Here is a 22,022-nt window from a genome sequence, read left to right on the forward strand (position 1 = left end):
GAGAGGGCTGGCACAGAAGGGCAAGTTCGGAGGTATATACTAGAAGTGCAAAGTAGGTCGATTAGGAGGTATTGGAAAGATCGGAGGTTTAGCAGGGTGCTCTACGGGTGCAAGGTAAATGGTTCGGCAGGAGGGTTCAGAGGATAGTTTAGAAGGTTGGGAGCAGGATAGCTAATCGCAAGCATATAAGGTCTTCGGACCCTAGTGCTATTGTGCTTTGTTACAGAGATGGCGTAGCGCAGATAGTGGTTGCGGCATATACAAAAATAGATCAAAGAAGTAGAGGCTACGAGTTCAACTCGCAAAAGGATCTATTCAGTTCAAGGTTCTATCTTCTAGAGCTAGGAGGCACTGCGGTATTTATAGTTCTAGAGCTATGGTATATACCTTAGCTGATTTGGCCAAGGTTCGGCTAATCGAAATATTCTAACAGAGCTATACTAGCCGTATTCAGCTAGGTTATCAAAGTATAACGTATAGAACTAATCAGAGCCGCACTAAACGTTCTAACAGAGCTGCACTAGCCGCATTTAGCTAAGTTATCAAAGTATAACGTTCAATATCCGTATACTCGGATCTGAACGGCTCTGATCCAACAGTTCGGATCAGATACATTAGTTCTAACAGCTCGGATCTAATGACTTAGATCCACTTATCTAAATTCTATCTCAGCCGTTGTCAACCGTCAAGGTCAATAGCCGTTGGCAGTTGTTATCGAAAGCTAATAGCTATTACCAACTGTCAGTAACTGCCAAGGTATAAGTTATAGTACTATAGTAGTTATAACATTATAGAACCTTTAGAGGGAGCTTTGTTATAGGGAATGCTTAGTATTAGTTATTTATATTGTTATATATTAACACTCCCCTATAATCTTAGCTCTCGCTTAGATTAGTTATTTATATTGTTATTTGTTATTGCTCCCCTATAATAAGTATACTAAGAAGAGGAAAAATTGTAAAAACCTCTTTAGATTATAGGGAGAAAACTCAGTGTGAGAAAACCCTTTATTAGTTATTTAGGGAAAACCTATCTAGGAAAAACCCTATTATCTTATTAAGGGAAACCTTATATAGAGAAAACCCTTTTATTTTTTATATTATTAAAGGAAACCTTATATAGAGAAAACCCTTTTTATCGTATTAAGGGAAACTATATATAGAGAAAAACCCTCATTATACAAGCCGAATATTTTTCTTCCACTGTTCTAGCTATATAATAGGTATTGTTTTTATAAGAGAATCTACAAGATTTTCCTTTGAAGGAATATATTTTATTTGAATCTCGTTATTTTCTAGCAGTTCTCGAACAAAGTGATATCGGATATTAATATGCTTGGTTCTCTTATAAAATTCAGGGTTATTAGCAAGTTTTATAGCGCCAATGTTATCAACTAGTATAAGAGAAAGTTTTTTTAGAATAGGTATAAAAAGCTCTCTTGTTATATAGTTAAAACTGTTATATATATATATAATACCTCTTTGCAAGCATCGGCTAAAGCCATATATTCAGCCTCTATAGTAGAGGTTACAACGGTTTTCTAAAGAGTACTACTTCAACTTATAGTGTTATTGGCAAGCATTGTTATATAGCTAGTTACTGATCATCTAGTATCAAGGCAGCTTGCTTAATCAGAGTCACAGTATATTTTTAATATCAATTCTTTTATATTGGAGCAGTTATAGAGTATTCCTTCCTCTAGGCAGTTATAAAGGTATACAAAGATATTATCAACGGCTAGGAAATGTTCCTTTGCTAGATTTAAAGCGTATTTAGCACACCTTTATATAGGATAAGCAATATTAGGGCGCGTTTTAACTGCTAAGTATAATATTGAACCAACGTATCGTTGATACTCAATAGTCTCTTTATAGGTGGCTTGCCTATTATTTTTATATAGCTTTATATTTCGAGTTAGACTCTTTCTCAGTGGAAGTTCCTCCTTGTTATACTTCTTTATTATATTTCTAGTATATTTTTCTTAGTGAAGGAGGAGGGTTTTATTCTTTTTATTTATCTTCATTTGTATACTAAGAAAAGTATTTACTTCGCTAATGTATTTAAGTTCTATATCTATAGAGATCTTTTCTAATATCTCCTTTATCTGTTTATAATTTAGGCTAGTTATTATTAGATCATCTACGTAGCAAAGCAGTATCATCTTATAGTTATAATTTATAAAGGCTCCTTTATTATATAGTATTGCCTTAAAGCTAAGTTTATTTAGGATATTAGAGAAGTATTTATACCAAAGTCTTAGTAATTGTTTTAGACTATATAAGGCCTTTTTCAGTTTAAGGCACTTCTTATTTTTATCAAGGTCGTTATAAAAGCCTTATAGTAGAGCAACATATATATTAGTATCAATATTTGCATATACAAAGGCATTCTTAACATCAAATTGGTAAAGTGTCTAACCTAGGGCAGTGGCTAAAACAAAGGTTATACAATATATCTTTGGACGGTATATTGTAGAGAAAGTCTCTAAGTAATCTAGTCCTTCTATTTGTTTAAAGCCTTGAACTACCTATCTGGCCTTGTATTTTATTATATTGTTATTTTGATCGGTCTTCAACCTATATACCTAACGAGCACCAAGTAGTTGTCTATCCTTAGGAATATCAACAATATCCTAAGTATCCTTGTCGACGAGCTTAGATATCTCAAGCTTCATTGCTTTAGACCAGTTATCAGCGTAGGGACCAGTTGTTGCTTGGTTATAGCTATTTAGCTCGTTATTCCCTTCTTTTATTAGAAATATATCTGGATATTTATCTATTATCTATGCACAGTGGTGTATCTTTTGGAATTGTTTATAGTATTAATCTTCTTTGCGAAGGATTTCAACGACAAGTTCTTTATCGTTATTATTATTATTATCTTATATTGCTATAGCAGAGGAGTTTATACTTATAGTCATTGACCTTGTTATTATCCTTAGATTTCTCTCAACTATATTATCCTCTTCTATTTAAGGCTAAGACTGAGCCAAAGTCTTATTTTGAGAGTTATCTAGAGTGTTATTCTAAGAGTTATTCGGAGAGTTATTAGGTATTTCTATATCCAAGTCTGTAAATTGGTTATCTATCTCCTTATTTTTATCTTTATTATTAAGCTCTTTATTAGGGAATTGGCCTTCAAGTATTTTAATATCATAGGTCTAGAAAGTCCGTTGTTTATTTGTGTTAAAGACTTTATAGATATGACTATCTTGCCTAAATCCTATTAATATGCCTTCCACAGCTTATTCGGCGAGCTTATTATTGCTATTTGGTCCCTTTATCTTATAGTAAGCTTTAGATCCCCAAATTCTTATATTATCAATATTTGGTTTTATTTTATATTTCATCTCAAAAGGAGTTTTATATTTGAGACTCGAATGAGGAGTTTTATTATAGATATCGGTAGCGGCTAACAGAGCTTCTCCCTAAAGGTATTTCAGAGCTCTCGAATCTATTAACATTGCCCTTACTCTTATAAACAACGTCTGATTTATACGCTCTAGAAAGCCGTTTAGCTCTTTAGTATCAGCTAGTGAACGCTAATGTATTATACCTTCTCTAAGAAGAAAGTCTTCGAATATCTTAGATATATATTCACCACCGTTATCACTTTGGAAAATATATATCCTTTTATTATCTTTATTATTTTCTAACCTTGCCTTGAATTTGACAAAGGCATTATAAACTTCGTCTTTAGTATAAAGCAGTTCTACCTCTAGGAATTTAGTTCCTTTATCTAGAAAGGTTATAAAATATCTATATCTATTATAGGTAGGTGTTTTAAAAGGGCTATAGAGGTTACTACTTATTTTATCAAGGTATTTATATACTATTTTATTAGTTGATGCTCGGTACACCTTATTTTTAAAGAAAGCCTTAAAACAGATTTTACAACAGTTATCTTTATCTTTATTCTTCTTCTTTATATAAGTGTTATTAGAAGAAGTATTTTTTATTAGGTTATCTATATTCCTTTTATTTAGGTGACCGAAACACCTATATAGTATCTCAATATCTATTGCCCTCTTAACGTAATTTATTAGAGGTAGATTTTTATTCTAGTTATTGATTATTAGGATATAGAATAGTCCGTCTCTCTTTTCTCTTTGGGCTATTGTTCTAAAGTCTAAGGTCCTCACTAAGTATAGATATCTATTTGTAGTTATTGTTAACAACTATAGTAAGGCAGAGACACTTATTATATTTATTCCTATCTCTGGGATATAGTAGCAGTTTTTCTAAGTGACTACAGTTATTTTATTTGTTATTAGATTAAAGAGAGCTGTTTTAACATTCCCAATTCCAGTTATATTTATAGTTATTACCTTACCCTAAGCAACTTGTTTCTTTATAGGTTTAAATAAGGAGAAGAGTCTTCTATTAGCTATTACACTTATTTAGGCACTAGTATTAGCTATAAAGCTATCTAAGTATACCTCTAGAGCTAAAGACTTTTCCTCCTTTTCTAATCTCTTAAACATTACTCGGAGAAGTCGATCTAAGTTATTGTTATTAGTATCTATTGCTAAGGAGGTATTATTTATTAAAATATTAGGGTTATTTACCTCGAAGTAATCCTTTTCATTATCTAAATCTATCTTACCGATATTAAGGCAATCTTCGAATTCCAAATCGGCATTCGAATCGTCATCGGTATCTATTTTAGCATCGGGATTTACAATAGGGGAAGCCAAAGAAGAAGAGGCTAAGAGAGGTTTATTAGTATTAAGGATTTACAAAGAGCTAGAACCAACGTTCGATTCTAAGTCTATATTATCCAACAAGGCCTATTTTGCTATAGCCAAATGGATTTTCTTCTCCCTCTCTTCCTTTCTTTTATTTGGCTTTTAGATAGCCTTCGAGGCAAGGGAGAATTTGTATTTCCAGCCCTTAAGAGCTTTCTCTAGGTATAGAAAGGCATAGTTATCTATAGTATACCTAAGGAGCTTATAGTAACTACACTTTATCTTCTTCCCCTTTCTCTTTACAACACTAAAGACTTAGCTATCTTTATTTATATTGTAAAAGATACTAAGCCTCCTAGATTTATCTAAAAGGCTAGCGAAAAGAGAATCAAAGGTATAGGCATTAGGATTTTTCTAGAGGGTCTAAATTATTGAACTAGCAAACCCCTCGAATTCCTCCGTTAAACTAAACAACATCTAAGCAATATTCACTTCCTCAAGGAGTTCAACGTCCTATAATTTTAGATCGTTGATACTCTCCTTTAACTTATTAAGGTATTTTTCTACTAAATTGAAGTTTTCCAACTAGCAGTTAAAATACTCCTTTAGTAGGAGGTATTTAAAGGTAAAGCCTTCAGAGTAATATAGCTCCTTATACCGTTCCTAAGCTTAGAAAGCGGTTTCAATGCCCTTTATTTAGTAGAGAGGGCTATCTTCCACCTAGAGCTTTATCTTAGCCAATGCTTTCTTTTAACACTTTTTAGCATCGTTATTAGCACTCTTAAAGGCATCTTCAAGGCCGAGTTTTATTAGGCAGGCCTCCATTTGGAGGGCCTATATAACGTAGTTCTCTACTCCCTTAAGTTTTTCAAAGGTATAGATCTTCTATAAGGAAGCTATTGCTTTATTTAGAATCTCCTAGTTAAAGGAAAGACTAAAGGAGGTTATCGTTTCTAATAGAATTTCCTAGGAAAAACTAAAGGAGATAGGATCCTACTATAAATAAAATCCTTATTCTCGGATATAGCTCTAGGCTTATAACCTATTAGAGAGATAGATTGTTATTGTGCTAGAGGAGAGGGCTAGCACAGGAGGGCAGGTTCAGAGGTATATACTAGAAGTGCAAGGTAGGTCGATCGGGAGGTATTGGAAAGATTAGAGGTTTAGCAGGGTGCCCTATGGGTATAGGGTAAATGGTTCGGCAAGAGGGTTCGGAGGATAGTTTAGAAGGTTGGGAGTAGGATAGCTGATCGCAAGTATATAAGGTCTTTAGACCCCAGTGCTATTGTACTTCGTTATAGAGATAGCGTAGCGCAGATAGTGGTTGCGGCATATACAAAAATAGATTAAAGAAGCAGAGGCTACAAGTTCAACTCGCAAAAGGATCTATTTAGTTCAAGGTTCTATCTTCTAGAGCTGGGAGGCACTGTGGTATTTATAATTCTAGAGCTATAGTACGTACCTTGGCTAATTTGGCTAAGGTTTAGCTAATTAGAATGTTCTAACAGAGCTACACTAGCCGTATTTAGCTAGGTTATCAAAGTATAATGTATAGAACCAATTAGAGCCGCACTGAACGTTCTAACGGAGCTGCACTAGCCGTATTCAGCTAAGTTATCAAAGTATAACGTTCAATATCCGTATACTCGGATTTGAACGGCTCCGATCTAACGGTTTGGATCAGATGCATCAGTTCTGACAGCTCGGATCCAATGACTTAGATCCACTTATCCGAATTCTATCTTAGCTGTTATCAACCGTCAAGGTCAACAGCCGTTGGCAGTTGTTATCGAAAGCTAACAGCTATTACTAACTGTCAGTAACTGCTAAGGTATAAGTTATAGTACTGTAGTAGTTATAACGTTATAGAACCTTTAGAGGGAGCTTTGTTATAGGGAATGCTTAGTATTAGTTATTTATATTGTTATATATTAATAGAATTCTTGTAAAAGCCTCGATCTTTTGTCGCTAGCGCCCTCGGTATATATATTCTGATCGTTTGTAGCTCCTATAGGAGGGAGCCTAAGTCTTCGATTACGTCGGTTGGGGTGTTCACGTACGTTAGCCGTAGTATCGCGACTTGCGGCACCCGCTATTAGACCACTGCTATCGCCACTATAACCTACGTGGCTGCTACGCCCCTTCTACGACATTGTAGATAGGGGTAATTGGGTATACTAAGTACGCTTGCGTTGTCGGATTCGATTTTAGCTCAATGGTTTCTTCGCAATCGGCGTTTAAGTACGAAGAAGCTTCTAGCCTAAATATAGTCTTTAATCAATTAATAGAGCGTTTTATAATAGATCGCTAAATGGCTATTAACAAGTTCAACTAAGGATAGTTAACTATTAGGTATATTGTAAAGAACCCTAATACCCTAATAAACTTCTTCTAAAAGAAGTTGCATTTTATATATATAGCAAACTAGATCAATTATAACAATTTAAACTAGTATAACACTATAGGCACTATTTATAACTATCTAAACTCGACTATTATATCTTTTCTTCTATAGCCAAAGACAAAGTATACTCTAGTATACTATATATATAAGATTATAGAAGTATAGCCTATACTTATTACTATAGCTCGTAATAAGTTCCTAGAGTTAAAGAAGTCTTCGCTTATAAACAAGTCTACTACTTCTAGTAATACTAAGTCTAATAAAAAGCTCTCTAGATATATTAATCGCTATAGCAACGACTGCTAGAACTATAACAATAACCGCTATAACCGAGATTGTAATCAAAGCGGTAAGCACTGCCTAGATAACCGCGATTCTAAGTGTAACGATCGAGCTTAAGACTAAATGCACCTTATCGACGATACTGATTTAAAGACGTTATCTAATTTAGAAGCTAATAATAAAGCCGAGGCTAATTGTAAGTTATCTATTTTTAACGACACCGATAAGTCAGATACTGCCTATATAGCTTATAATTTAAAGCTAACTTATTATAAGTGCTATTAGATATTCAATATAGTTCTCGCTACCAATGTATATATCTACGCCTATAGCAAGACAATCGTTCCTAAAAGCGTTTGCCACTATCGAGCCAATTAGGCTAACCTAGGCTATCGAACCTATAAATACTATAATACCCTATTTAATTTATAGAACTAGCTCTTTAAACATTTAAAAACCTATTTAGCAACCGCTTCTAGCTCTATCAAATACTTAAAGTAGGCAACCACTGTCGCTAAAGATACTTCGGAGGACGATATCCTACTCGCTAAAGGCTCTAGCCCTACTATAGATTTCGCTACTAACCTAGAAATGTAGGAGGCCCCTAAAATGGCTAACCTAGGTATCGATAGCCTATATAGCGCCTATATATACTTATACGTTAAGGCCTACGCTTAGCTCGACTATAAGGACTTAGAGGTTTACCTCGACCTAGATGCTAGCTATTCGATTATCGACAAGACCTTCCTAAGCACTCTCGAACATTCGATTAAGTACCGCAATAGCTATATTCATAGCATTAGAAAGACCTCGCCTACCTAGTAGACGACCTTCGTTATTTACCTACTAGGTATCACTACTACTAGCCTAGTACTCCTTAAATTCACTTAGTCTACCTAGGTAGTAGATAAACTGCCTACTAACCTCCTATTAGAAGCCGACTTCCTAGATCTATATTAGGCCTTTATCGATTATAGTATAAAGATCGTTAGCCTACATAGTATCCTAGGAGGATTCGATATACTATTCGCTATATATACCTAGACATTTCCCTATATATATAAGGTTAAAACTATATACACCGTTACCTTATAGCCTAAGCAAGAAGCGTTTATCGCTATAGAATATAAGCCTCTCCTAATAGACTAGTCTATAATGTTCAACACTCACTATTCTACTACATTAAACGCTATTGTCAACGCTAAGACTCCTAAAGTGGTAGCTTTTAAAAACCCAACTAAAGGAGTTTTTACTATTCTAAAGCGCTACTCTATTAGCTAGATCGAGGATACTAACAATAGCGATTATATCGCCTATTCCTAGGAGATAGCCTTTACAACATTAACTATAGCGACCGCCTTAATAGCGATATCTACTACTACGAACCCTAGTTTAGTTTAAACTGCTATTTAGTACGCTAGCCCTAGCGTATCAACTACATTCGATATATATAGCCTAGTTTATACTATTTTAGGAGACTCTATACAACTCACAAATAATATTTTGTCCTAGACCCCATTATCTTCGTAAGATTTGCTAGAGCTATCGACGCTTTATAGCGATACAATGTATTAGCTAACTACTTTATCCGAATCTAAACCTATATTACACTAATTAGTATACCTACTAGGCTAGCCTACCTAGCCTACATTGTGCTAACCGATCTAAGATCCTAGCCTTAAAGGCTATACCAATAGGTATAATCTAAGCCCTAAGCCTATATACCTAGATTCTACCAATAGGCGCAATACGCCTCCTACACTAAAAACTGACAATTATACTAATAAGTATAATTCTAGACCTAAATTGCCGCCTAATAACTACAAGCTGGTAATACCAAAGAAATACTCGACTCTAGGCCTTAAGATACCCACCAACTTACTAGAGATACTCACTTTAAAAGGCGTATATATATATATACCTAAGATCGTAAGCTAGTATAGCAATTTGTTAATATCGTTAAGTATTATCCCCGCCTATAAAAGGATAAGGGCTAGGTTGTCTAGGACAAAGAGGATATAATATAAGTACCTCTCGTAGAAGGCTAGCAACATTAGAAGATCTATACCTACTAATACCCTCTAAGCGCTTGTAATTACGAAGTTTTTAATGCTACTTTCGACGAACTACATTGGTAAAAGCGCTTCAAATAGGCTACAAAGGCTACTCCTTTCGTATACCTAGTATTTATCGTTTAACGTGCCTCTTATAGCAAGATCAAAGGCCGTATAGTCATCGATTTATATACTCTTAACAAGGTTATAGTACCTAACAACTACCTTCTACCTTTACAATTGGACATTATCGTATACCTATAAGGCAAAAAGTTCATTACTACCATTGATACTATATCCTTCTTCTACTAATTTGATATATATCCTCTATACTATAATCGCTTTACCCTAATTAGCCCTTGCGGATTAGAATAGCCAAAAGTATACCTAATAGGCTACTATAACACTCCTATATATATCCAACGCTTTATAGATTAGTTACTTTGCCCTTATACCTCTTTCGCCTATATATTTATCGATGACATTATCATCTTTAGCAACACTATAGATCAGTATACTAAGCACCTAGAAACCATCTTCAGCCTCTTTAAAAAGAAGAACATCTCTATCGCTCCTACTAAATCTTATATTATATATCTTAGTATAGAGCTACTTGGTTTCTACGTCGATAGATTTGGATTAACCAACACTGAGTACTGTATAGCCGCCTTCTAGAACCTCGCCTTTCTAAATAATCTAAAAGCTCTAAAGTAGTATATCGGTATATTAGGATTTCTACGCTATCTAATCCTATATTATATATAGCTTATTAAGCCTCTCTAGAACTATAAGACCTTACTACTTATAAAAGGCTAAGCAACTAGCTAGGTATAAAATAGAAACCCTAGTAAGCGCGCCGCCTATTGCGCTAAGACTTCCTTTGAACCTACGCTTACTAAGAAAGCCTCCTTCAAAGCTATTTAAGATACTATCTATAAGCTAGACCCAACTATTTTAGTCTACTTCGACCTTAACAAGACCCTCTTTTTATAAATCGATAGATACTTAGAGCATAGCTTCGGCGTTATAGTATTCTACCTCGCTAATAGTTATAAGTAGAAGCCTAGGACTATCATCCTATCGACTTAGGTTCGCCCTATTATATTTCTAAGCCAGTATCTTACCAAGGAAGGCCCGCCTTGCGTAGCGGGAACGCAGTGTGGGCGCTGCGCGTGAGTGGTGTATATAGAGGTGGAGGGACCGCTTGCCCTTAGTGGCGAGGCACTGAGTGCCTCTTCGGTGTAAGATTAATAATAATAATAATAATAATAATCTTACCAAAGAGGAACTCTAGTATAGACCTTCTAAATAGGAGGTCGCCTACCTTATTTAAGCAATTAAGAAACTATATACTATAATCCATTTATTGTATAAGCCTATCGTTATCCTTATAGATTATACCTCTATAAAAAGTATCGTTAACTAGACTATTTTAGATATATCGTCTATCGAGCAAGCTAATTGTAAGCTTATTAACGCCTCTATTTATCTTTTATAGTACAACTTGGAGATCTATCACCTTCTAAGCCGCCTAAACCTAGTGCCTAACGCGCTTAGCTGTTTAAAAGCTCTATAGGATAATCTAAACTATAAGAATAGCTCTAGTAACAATGATATAGTCCTCGATAATATCTAGTTCGCCTTCGTAGAAGCGAAGCTAAATAACGACCTTTAAGCTCGCTTTATAGCTATATACTCTTATAACGCTAAGTACATCGCTATTATCAAAGATCTTACTATCGAATCGGCCACTAAGGGCAATAGTAAGGTTTTCTCTTGGCCTAGCCTCCTATTTATCCTTGTAGATAGCCTTCTCTACAATATTTGACTTAACGGATTATACTTACTCTATATACCTTACAATATAATTCAAACTATCTTAGAAGCTATCTACAATAAGAAGTACCACTTTGGCACTAAACGGATATTATACAACTTATAAAGTATATCAATAGCCTATAAAACCTATAATATCAAGAAGTACGTTAAACTATACCTAAAGTACCAAGTCAATACAATAGATCGTCGCTCTAAACTAGGCAACTATCAACTAATTCAACTATCTAATACTTTACTAATATATATTATCATTATCGATTTTATTCTAAGCCTCCTGAAGGTCCTAGCTACTAGTTCACCCTAGTAGCTCCTAAACTACAACTACTTCGACAGCTTGCTCATAGTATTTTACAAGTCATTGAAGTATACCCTCCTTATTCTAAATAATTCTAGCTATTTAGCTTAGGAATAGGGGTATATTTTAATTCGCTAACTACTTCTTAGCGACTAGGATATATCTACTACAATTATCTCTAACTACGATTATAAGTTTACTTCCAACCTTTAGTAAGGCGTTTAGAAAGCCCTAGGCACTAAGTTGCTAATAACAACATCCTACTACCTATAAGCAGATAGCCTTTCGGAGTATAAAAACTAAACTATAGAAATCGTAATCTACTTCTATATATTCGAATACCTTAAAGGCAATTAGCTAAATATTATTATACCTCTATAATAGTATCTTAACAACATTTATACTAAAGCTATTAAATCTTTGCTTTATAAGTAGCTCTTTAGCTTTAAGCTTCCTAAACCTTTAGAAGCTCTTATTAACTAAGCTACTACTAAGCTAGCTACTATTCTAGCTCTATAAGATACTCTATATTAGGATACTCAATTAAGTATAGACTTCGCTATAGTATATATAAAGCGCTATTACAATAGTAAATATTACAATATTAAGTTTAATATAGGTAATAAGGTTTATTTATATCTATACTATAGTTACTATCTCCTAAGCAACTTGTCCTAAAAGTATTTATAACAATGTACTAAGCTTTTTTTAATCAAACGTTATATTAGGCGCCTAGTATATAAACTAGATCTCCTAGCTAATATAGGTATCTACCTAATTGTTTCTATCGCTTACTTTCGCTTAGCCCTATAGGAAGAAGATCTATTTAGCTACAATACATTGCCTCCTAGCCTAATCGTCGACTCTTAATTGGACTACTCCTCTAATAATAATAAATTAGGTGATAAATACGAGATTGATATAATCCTTAACTACAAAGTTATATACAAAGGCCTTAAATACCTAATTAAATAGACCGGCTATAGCTAAGAAGAGAGCGTTTAGAAAACTATATACGAGCTACGCTATATATAGCGCCTAATCAACGAATACTAGGCTTATAAAGGCGATTATCTGGATTGCCTAGTCTCTTAAGAGGAGCCTTCTATACCTAATTAAGCACCTCAACTGGCCTATAAACGCAGCTAGCCTCGTAAAAACCCTATTCCCACTAATGACGACGAGATATAGAAGAAGCTAGTTGATCACTATCCGGACTAATCTAGCACTACGCTTCTAGCCCTACGTCGTAGCACTCAATTAAAAGGCATTTGACAATACAGAGGATCTAGATAGGTAAGGCAATAAGGGCATTGCCGTTTTTTCCTATAGGCCTAGACTTAATATAGGATAAGAGGAACAGGGGGGTTATATAACCTATATGTCTATATATGTAGATTAGATAAGGGTGCCCCACACCCTGCGTTGTAGACTTTGCAACGCTAGGCCCAATTAGGTAGGCGGGGTACGTATACGTGTTCTGCCCTGCAGGTATATATTTCTTAGCGCACCGCCGCCTAGATCTTCGATCTACCACCATTATCAATCTACATCTTATTATTCTACGCATCTATGGCACTTCTCCGCATCATTGAATTTCACACTTATCTAGAGGGCATAGGCTAGAGGGCGTAGGTTAGAGAGTATAAACGAAAAAAATAAAAGCAATCTTTAAGGTAGAAAATCATTTTGAGAGAAAAGAATCTTTGAACTAGAAAAAAGGTTTAACTTTAAAATCTTTCTATAAATCTAAGATATATATAATAGAAAACTAGTATAGTGATTATTTTACTATTAAATATATAATTTATCTAAGTAGTTCTTATATTATATAATGATTTTAGCTCTACGATAGTAGTAGTAATCCTTTTTATAGTATAAAGTATATTGTAAACTAAAAAACTATCTTAGCTCTAGGAAACTATAGCAGAGATCATTTTGCCACCCCCCCCTAGCGCGCTAAGGTAACTGTAGGTGCCGCAAGGTACGTACAAGCCATAGGTAGGTAAGCGGGAGCGATAGGCAGGGTAGGCAATGTTTTATTGCATATAGCGAAGAGCGATTTTGAAAGTGAGCCAGGTTTGTTTGTTTAGTTGGAGTTAGTTGCAAACGAGTGTCACGTTTATGGACAGTGATGCGTTTGGAGCGCCGTAGTAAGCTATCCGTTGGTGCCTGGATGCCCCAGCGGGCCATGACGCCACTGGCCCGGGCTTCGCTGTTTGTTTAATGGGCGGGGCTGCGGCGACGCGCCGAAAATCTGGCGGGACGCGTCGGACGCGGTCCACCAAAGCCCACGGCTTCCTTAAAAGAGGAGCAGCACTGAGCCTGCTTCTTCCTCCCTTCCACATCCTTCACACCACACCACACAAACAAACCACTCAACTGCGGGCCTCGGAGTAGTTCTCCTTCTCTTGAACTCCGTCTGGCTTGCAAGCAACACTAAGTCGCGTCTGGTCCCGTCCATTTTGCTCTCTTCTGCCTCATCGTCCCTTCCGCCGTCTTTGTTTTCGGAGTCGCGGTCCTGACGTAACCGACGCCATGTACGTCAGGAAGCGCGGTACGTATGCCCTCGCTCGCGACAGGCTGGACCGTCGACGCTGATTGCATTCAGATGGGCGCCAGGAGCGCGTCCAGTTCGACAAGATCACCGCCCGCGTCTCGCGGCTGTGCTATGGCCTCGACATGGACCATGTCGACCCGGTCGCCATCACCCAGAAGGTGATCTCCGGTGTCTACGGAGGTGTGACAACAGCTCAGCTGGACGACTTGGTGAGTTGATCCTAATCGCTTGTGTCCCTTTTTTCGTCCGTGTGTGTTCACCATACTAACGCGTCCTGTCCCAGGCTGCCGAGACTGCCGCCTACATGACCGTGACGCACCCTGACTACGCCATCCTCGCCGCCCGTATCGCCGTCTCCAACCTCCACAAGCAGACGAAGAAGCAATGGTCGGCCGTCGTAAGTGATCTGTACCACTACGTCAACCCAAAGAACGGCCGGCCGTCGCCCATGATTTCCAAGGAGACGTACGAATGTGTCATGCGGCACAAGGACGAGCTTGACTCGGCCATTGTCTATGACCGGGACTTCAACTACCAGTACTTCGGCTTCAAGACCCTCGAGCGGTCTTACCTGCTGAGGCTCGACGGCAAGATCGTCGAGCGTCCCCAGCACATGATCATGCGTGTTGCTGTCGGCATCTGGGGTGACAACATCGAGCGCGTCCTCGAGACATACAATCTCATGTCCAACAAGTTCTTCACACATGCTTCCCCTACTCTCTTCAACGCGGGCACCCCCCAGGCCCAGCTGTCGTCCTGCTTCCTGGTCGACATGAAGGATGACAGCATTGAGGGCATCTACGACACTCTCAAGACTTGCGCCATGATCTCCAAGATGGCTGGTGGCATCGGCCTGAACATCCACCGCATTCGCGCCACTGGCTCCTACATTGCTGGCACGAACGGCACCTCGAACGGCATCATCCCCATGCTCCGCGTGTTCAACAACACGGCGCGCTACGTCGATCAGGGTGGCAACAAGCGGCCTGGTGCCTTCGCCATCTACCTCGAGCCGTGGCATGCCGATATCTTCGAGTTCCTCGACCTCCGCAAGAACCACGGGAAGGAAGAAGTTCGCGCCCGTGATCTCTTCCTGGCGCTGTGGATTCCCGATCTCTTCATGAAGCGCGTCGAGAAGAACGGCGAGTGGACCCTGATGTGCCCCAACGAGTGCCCGGGCCTCGCCGACTGCTACGGCGAAGAGTTCGAGGCTCTGTACGAGAAGTACGAGAGGGAGGGCCGCGGCCGCAAGACGGTCAGGGCGCAGAAGCTCTGGTATGCCATTCTCGAGGCCCAGACTGAGACCGGCAACCCCTTCATGCTCTACAAGGATCACTGCAACCGGAAGAGCAACCAGAAGAACCTCGGAACCATTCGCGGCTCCAACCTGTGCACCGAGATCATTGAATACTCGGCTCCCGATGAGGTCGCTGTCTGCAACCTGGCCTCTCTGGCGCTTCCCGCCTTCGTGGACTACAACGAAGGCGTCTACGACTTCAAGAAGCTGCACGAGGTCACCCAAGTCGTCGTCCGCAACCTGAACAGGATAATCGACATCAACCATTACCCGGTGAAGGAGGCTTATAACAGCAACATGCGCCACCGCCCCATTGGCGTTGGTGTCCAGGGCCTCGCGGATACCTTCCTGGCGCTGCGCATGCCTTTCGAGTCGCCCGAGGCTCGCGAGCTCAACAAGCAGATCTTCGAGACCATCTACCATGCGGCGCTGACTGCCTCGTGCAAACTCGCCCAGGAGGAGGGGCCGTACTCGACCTACGAAGGCTCTCCTGTGTCCCAGGGTATCCTCCAGTACGACATGTGGAATGTCAAGCCGAGTGATCTCTGGGACTGGGATGCGCTCAAGGCCCAGATCAAGGAGCACGGTGTCCGGAACAGCTTGCTCCTGGCTCCCATGCCGACTGCGTCCACCTCCCAGATCCTGGGGAACAACGAGTGCTTCGAGCCCTACACGTCCAACATCTACCAGCGCCGCGTGCTTGCTGGCGAGTTCCAGGTCGTCAACCCTTGGCTCCTGAAGGACCTGGTCGACATGGGGCTCTGGTCCGACAACATGAAGAACCGCATCATCGCCGCGGGCGGCTCGATTCAGAACATCCCGAACATCCCGGCCGACATCAAGGCGCTCTACAAGACCGTCTGGGAAATCTCGCAGCGCACCATCGTGCAGATGGCCGCGGACCGTGGTGCCTTTATTGATCAGTCCCAGTCGCTCAACATCCATATGCGCGAGCCGACCATGGGCAAGATCACGAGCATGCACTTCACTGGCTGGAAGCTGGGTTTGAAGACAGGCATGTACTACCTCCGCACCCAGGCTGCCGCGCAGCCCATCCAGTTCACGGTCGACCAGGAGGCGCTCCGCGTTCAGGACACCAGCGTGGTCAAGACCTCGTCGGGCCTAAAGAAGCGCGCTCCTCCTGTTGGCAGCTACATGTCGTCGCCGACTGCGATCCCCCGCCCCATGGCGATCGTCAACAAGGAGAGCACGAATGGCACCGGCAGCAACGGCATCCCGACCCCCACCACGCCGCCCCCCATCAAGGCGCCTGGCGTTGGCGACATGAAGACCCGTGTTGTGAACTCGCCGACCAAACCGCCAGCCTTCAAGGCGGATGTCGACGAGGGCGACAGTCCCAAGACCCTGCCCACCGAGCCTGTCGATAAGCCCAAGTTGGACGACATCGGCTCGCCCGCGCTTGAATCCAAGAAGGATGCCGAGGACAAGGAAGACGAGAGCAAAGAGCGGGAAATGGACATCTACTCCGAGGCTGTCCTTGCTTGTAAGCCCCTCTCCCCCAATTAAGCAGGTATCCCCGTACTTGGGTCTCCGATGCTAACGAACTCCCTGCAGGCAGCATCGAGAACCCCGAGGCCTGCATAATGTGCAGCGGTTGATTTGCCTTGATGTTTGACGAAGCATGGCGCGACGTAGTGTGATGATGGGATTAATATTTGGGCGTGGTTAGGTTTCCTTGGTTTGTGTTTCTTTTAGGGATCATTGTCGGCAGAGTCTGGACACCCAATTGTCATGGATGCTAATGGCACCGACGGGAACATACACGCGATGGAGACGAGGGGCATCAGGGTTGCCCGATGTCTAGGTTTTCTCCGGGCGAATGTCGGATTGGGCTTTTTATCTTGCTTATCCTCGACGTCGCTGTGCGAGGTTGTTTATCCCCTTAGATGTACCATCACTGCGCTTGCGCGTCGGTCTCCCTCTGTATGTCATTCAGTCCGCATCCCTATTTCATACATACCCTCTACATTGCAGCTGCCCTTTGCCCCGCCACTCCGCCCTTTCATCTCCCACGTTCCTGCCCCTAATTTGTCGGCCTCGGCTATAGTGCAACCCGCCGTCGATGACACAGGGTCACGCCGAGCGGCACCTTCGGAGCACGACCGAGATGGCCTCAGCGAGCAGGACCGCAGCGAAATGAGTTCAACGGCGTGTGTGTTCCAGCGCACACACACGCAAGCGGCCGGCGGTCGTCGTAACCATCCAACCCGACCTCCGGGCTGTCCGCCCGGTGTAGCCCTCCCTGTGTTCTGTGCGAGGCCGTCCTGCGTCCACCATAGTACCAACCTGCCTGGACTGTACGCAGTACTGCGTCGGTAAGGCGCGCGCTGTGCTCCGTCTGCAGTTTTATTCCTTCCTATCTTGGGCCTTCCTACCTGTCTTGGGCAACGACCTACATACGTTGAGTGACCAACGCTTGCAAGATGACAGCTCACGACTCGGCCCAACCCGCAACGCCCCTCGCGTCATCTCTCGCCTCGTCAAACCAGCCATCCCTTCCCCTCGAGCCGACCTACCTACCTACCTACCTACCTACCTATCTACCTGGCTAGGTAAGTAGCTTGGCCTGCGGCGGTCCTATGCGCTGACTAGTGTCTGTAACAAAGGCAAATAACTAGGTACCTGGGTAGTTAGTGCGTGCAACACTGCGTACTCCGTACGCACAGCTTCACCAGACGCAGTGACGACTTGAGTGTGGCTGGCGGGTGCCGTAATGAGATGGTTGATTAAAATACACGTAGCACAGCAACCGGCTGTCGCGTCGCGCCAGGGGCTTCGTTATGGGCTTGGGCTGTGCGACGCTTTCAGAGGGTGAGGGGGTAGGCGTTTCATGTATGCGCGGATATGCGGTTTCTTTCGTGCGCCACATCCAGACAATATAGTGTAGACAATCCAGACGGCGCCGCTCTGGCGTTTGCGGGACGGGGATGGTCCCATGAGAAGGTAAAATCTTGGCTGAGGGTGTCCTCCGTATGTATTCCGCGCGCGTATGTATGTACTGTACTCCGTGCAACGAGGGAGGTTTTGGTGAGACATCACCGTGGCAGGTCGGCGGCCGTCGCCGCCATGCCAAGCCACACTGCGTGGTGAGGCATGTCATACCTGAAAAGACGGACGGACGGACGGATTAAGGGAGGAGGCGACAAGAGTGCGACCGACGCTCATGCAGATAATGTGAACGTTATGGACGATGGCCAGCCCGCCATCTCATTTTTTTTCCCTCTCTCTTTTCGTGGTGGTGCAATTGCTTGGTCGTCAGGGAGGCCTGCTTCGCGTCGCCATGATTTGCCAAGGGCCAAATTCGATGCGAGATTTAATCCGTACGCTCAGAAGGCGGCTGAGACATGCAAAGACGCTATCGCGAAAGCGGCTCTGATGTGCGGTGACGTCGATTGTTAGGGCCGGGTCCGAAGATTGGGCCAGGTGGTCGAAAACCGAAGCATCTTACGTGTGTTGACCTTTCTTCGCAAGCGTACGATCTGGAGAGTAACCATTGGAAAAGAAAGGGATGGATATCAGGTGTAGTACACATGTGATCCGCTGGTTCGCTGCGACGATCCGTCGATCTTGGTTCTCTGCCAAGGCCGGCCGTCCAGCTGCTCCGGGGTTGCGGCTGACAGGGCAGATCCCTGACTGGCTCTGGGAACGTGCATGATTCGGTCCCGTCGGCCAATAGGGAGCTGCCGTCAGCCCGCCCAGCCAAGATCAGATCGGCCTGCACGATGAAGTTGCGTCGACATCCCTTTGAGACTGTGAGGAACAGCATGTCGACCTCAGCTGGGATCTCCCCATGTCAGCTGCTGTGAAGGAGAACATGGCTGATGGCCGGCCTACTTCTTCAGTCGCTCTCCATGGCAACAATGTCACCGCAGCTGGCTGTGGGGTTGCCGGCCATCGGATGAAGACATCAGACGGACCAGCCCAGCCTGGGTCGTCCAATGTCGCACACGCATCGCATGCCGGAATTCGCTATACCTGAGGCCATCATGCTTCTGATACAGGTGGTCGATGCCGGTACCTTCCGTAGTCCGCCCTACTCGACCCTGTCGCTCGGCATCGGCCGGCGGCTGCTTGTCCCAGGCAAGGCATTGATGGTATCGTGGGTGGCATCCATCCGCTCAATTATGGCCGCATATCGGGCCGCAATGTGGCAGACTGGTTTCCCAGTCCCGCTATGGTGACCCTCATGCGTTCACTAGTGTACGGCTGGCGCATAAGCTATCTCTTTGTCGAGGTGGCTGGACTTACACGAGGACTCCGGCTCGCCAAGGGCTGCTTTCTCCACGATACAGAAGCTAACACAGGTCGCCAGCTGCCGAGGGAGCCTCCTGGAAATCAAAGATTCGGGACTGCGCACAAAGGCCTCGGGCTGGTGGCCGCGGGGCAGCCGAGATCCATGACATGAGAGGCTGGTTCTCCGTGCGGGAAGGAGCCACGAGGTAGGCTCGCCCCGTGGTGCTTGCCTGTTTCTGTAGCATTACGAGTCACAACAGGTTAGGGCAACCAGCGAGCTCATGGCCCGCTCCGCTACCTCCTGACCGTGGTAGGTAGTTCTTTCCTCCGGAAGGAGGGATTGTCATCCCTCCCACAACCTCTGTGATGCGCCTTCCCTCCCGATATAAGCCATCAATCTTCCCCTGCACGCCCTCCCAGTTTCCCTCTTTCGCATCTTCTGGATTCCATCCACTTCTTTCTTGCCGGTAAAACGTCTCACAGAACTCGACACGTTTGACGGGCACCTGTTCGCAGCAATTGAAATCCACAATCCAGCCACTGCTTTCCTCTCCGCAACCTCATCACCTCACCGGCATACCCTGGATTTCCTGCCGACCTCACCAAATCGACTTTTTCCCACCTTCACTCTCTCACATCACCCATTTCCACTCTTCATCCTTGGTTCGATTGCGGCACTCGTCGACGCGACGCACAACATTGGATTGCTCGGTCAATTCGTAGGACGACTCGATCAATCTGTACCGCGACTCGACAACACATACCCATCGATTCACAATGAAGCTCAGCATCACCGCAATTTTCGCCTTTGTCGGCGCCATTACTGTGGCCGCGGAGGAGTTTCCGGCCAACATGCCCCAGTGCGGCGTAAGTAGCGATTGTTCTCTAATCTCCTTCCCATCGCTTGTCTCATCGGGCGCTTCTCGACCTCGTACTCACAAAGAGCTTGATGACAGAGAGTTTGCGGCAAGAACATGTTGGAGAAGGCCTCCGAGTTCCACTGCGACTCCAAGGACATCGGCTGCATGTGCAAGGACAAGAACTTCGGATACGGCATCCATGATTGCTCGGTCCAGTCTTGCCCTACCGTTGAAGATGCCAACATTGTCATTAACTGGGGCAACAACCTCTGCTCCAACGCCGGCTCTCCGGCCAACATCCCGTCGGCCACTGCTGTTGTAAGCGCATTTCCAATTATCCGTCAATATTTTCCGTTGACAACCCTGCTGTAGGGATTTAGCGGTGCCGCGCCTAGTCCGGTGACGACCTCAGAGGTGGTCCTCACCATTACCAGCGGTTCTTCGACCATCGTGACGACTTCGGTGACCACTGTGCTTGGTCCTGGTGGCGGCTCCAACGCTAGCATTACCCCCACGGCCGTCACTACCAGCACCTGGACTTCGGTCTTCACCAGCGGCTCGGTTACCACCACGCTTACTGGGGAGACCACCGTCTCGGGCGTTAGCGGCGTGGCGGGTGCCACCTCGGTGACGCAGACTACCGTGACTTCGCCGATAGTTACGACGGAGACTAGTGGCTCTTCGACTTTCGAGACCACGGTGGGATCTACGACCATCGTGGCCAGCGTCACGGGCGACGTTCTGAGCAGCGCTCTGTCCAGCACCAGCAGTGGCCAGGTATGCCGTGCACGCGATAAATCTGACCGATACGCTGCTAACTCGTTGATAGGGTGCCCAGATGACCGCGGCTCCCGCTCTCGGCGTCCTTGCGGCCGCCGGACTCGCGGCTGCCCTTCTCTGAGTCCGCTATGGCTAGCGTGGCGATCTGTGCCAACTTTTTCTTTCTCTGATGATTTGTCTTTTGATCGGTGCTTTACGATTGCACGGCCACCGGGCGGAAGGACGCACGATACCGATGTTAATGACTATTGGGACAGTGGTTACGGAATGGAACCCCGGTTTTCATGGTCGTTATTCGCCCTGAGATGCCACCATATACCCGCCGTCAGGTTTTTGAAGCGGGCATGGGTTGCTGTATGTACATAGGATGTAGATTGGGGCGTTTTCGAGATTACGGAGAGATACCCGCGATGGGTACAAACTGTGATTTGCCATTCTGATTGAGGGACCCAGGGGGTAATAGTGAACTTTAGGTGTTGCGTGCCAGAATATAATAGCACTCTGCAACATCTCCCCAGGACCGAAACTGAGGTGTGCCGAGCATCACGCAGCACGAGTCGACAGTACCCTCTGTTCCTCAGTCTGATTGGCACTGATACTTGGCCCGGGGCAGATACGCAGCACCGGGCAACAAGACGGAGCAGATTCCGGGACGAGCTTGGGGCAGACCAAATAACGCCTTCCCACGGAATGCATACGCATCTCGACTT

At 43.4% G+C, this 22,022-nt stretch overlaps 2 protein-coding genes across 2 annotated transcripts; both read left to right on the top strand.

Annotated features, from left to right (window-relative positions):
* The first annotated feature begins 14,004 nt into the window (after positions 1-14,004).
* THITE_2123125 (uncharacterized protein) lies at positions 14,005-17,148 on the top strand. The gene is made up of 4 exons (XM_003657384.1): positions 14,005-14,118; positions 14,173-14,330; positions 14,405-16,922; positions 16,994-17,148. Exons 1-4 carry the CDS (start codon positions 14,100-14,102, stop codon positions 17,035-17,037), a joined length of 2,739 nt encoding a protein of 912 aa, XP_003657432.1. The 5' UTR covers positions 14,005-14,099; the 3' UTR covers positions 17,038-17,148.
* A 2,990-nt stretch (positions 17,149-20,138) lies between these two features.
* On the top strand, positions 20,139-21,783 carry THITE_2171499 (uncharacterized protein). Its single transcript, XM_003657385.1, has 4 exons — positions 20,139-20,539; positions 20,629-20,850; positions 20,905-21,309; positions 21,362-21,783. Exons 1-4 carry the CDS (start codon positions 20,450-20,452, stop codon positions 21,431-21,433), a joined length of 789 nt encoding a protein of 262 aa, XP_003657433.1. The 5' UTR covers positions 20,139-20,449; the 3' UTR covers positions 21,434-21,783.
* The last annotated feature ends 239 nt before the right edge of the window (positions 21,784-22,022 follow it).

The sequence above is a fragment of the Thermothielavioides terrestris genome, chromosome 6 (assembly GCF_000226115.1).
Source record: "Thermothielavioides terrestris NRRL 8126 chromosome 6, complete sequence".
In the NCBI taxonomy this organism is placed as follows: Eukaryota; Fungi; Ascomycota; class Sordariomycetes; order Sordariales; family Chaetomiaceae; genus Thermothielavioides; species Thermothielavioides terrestris.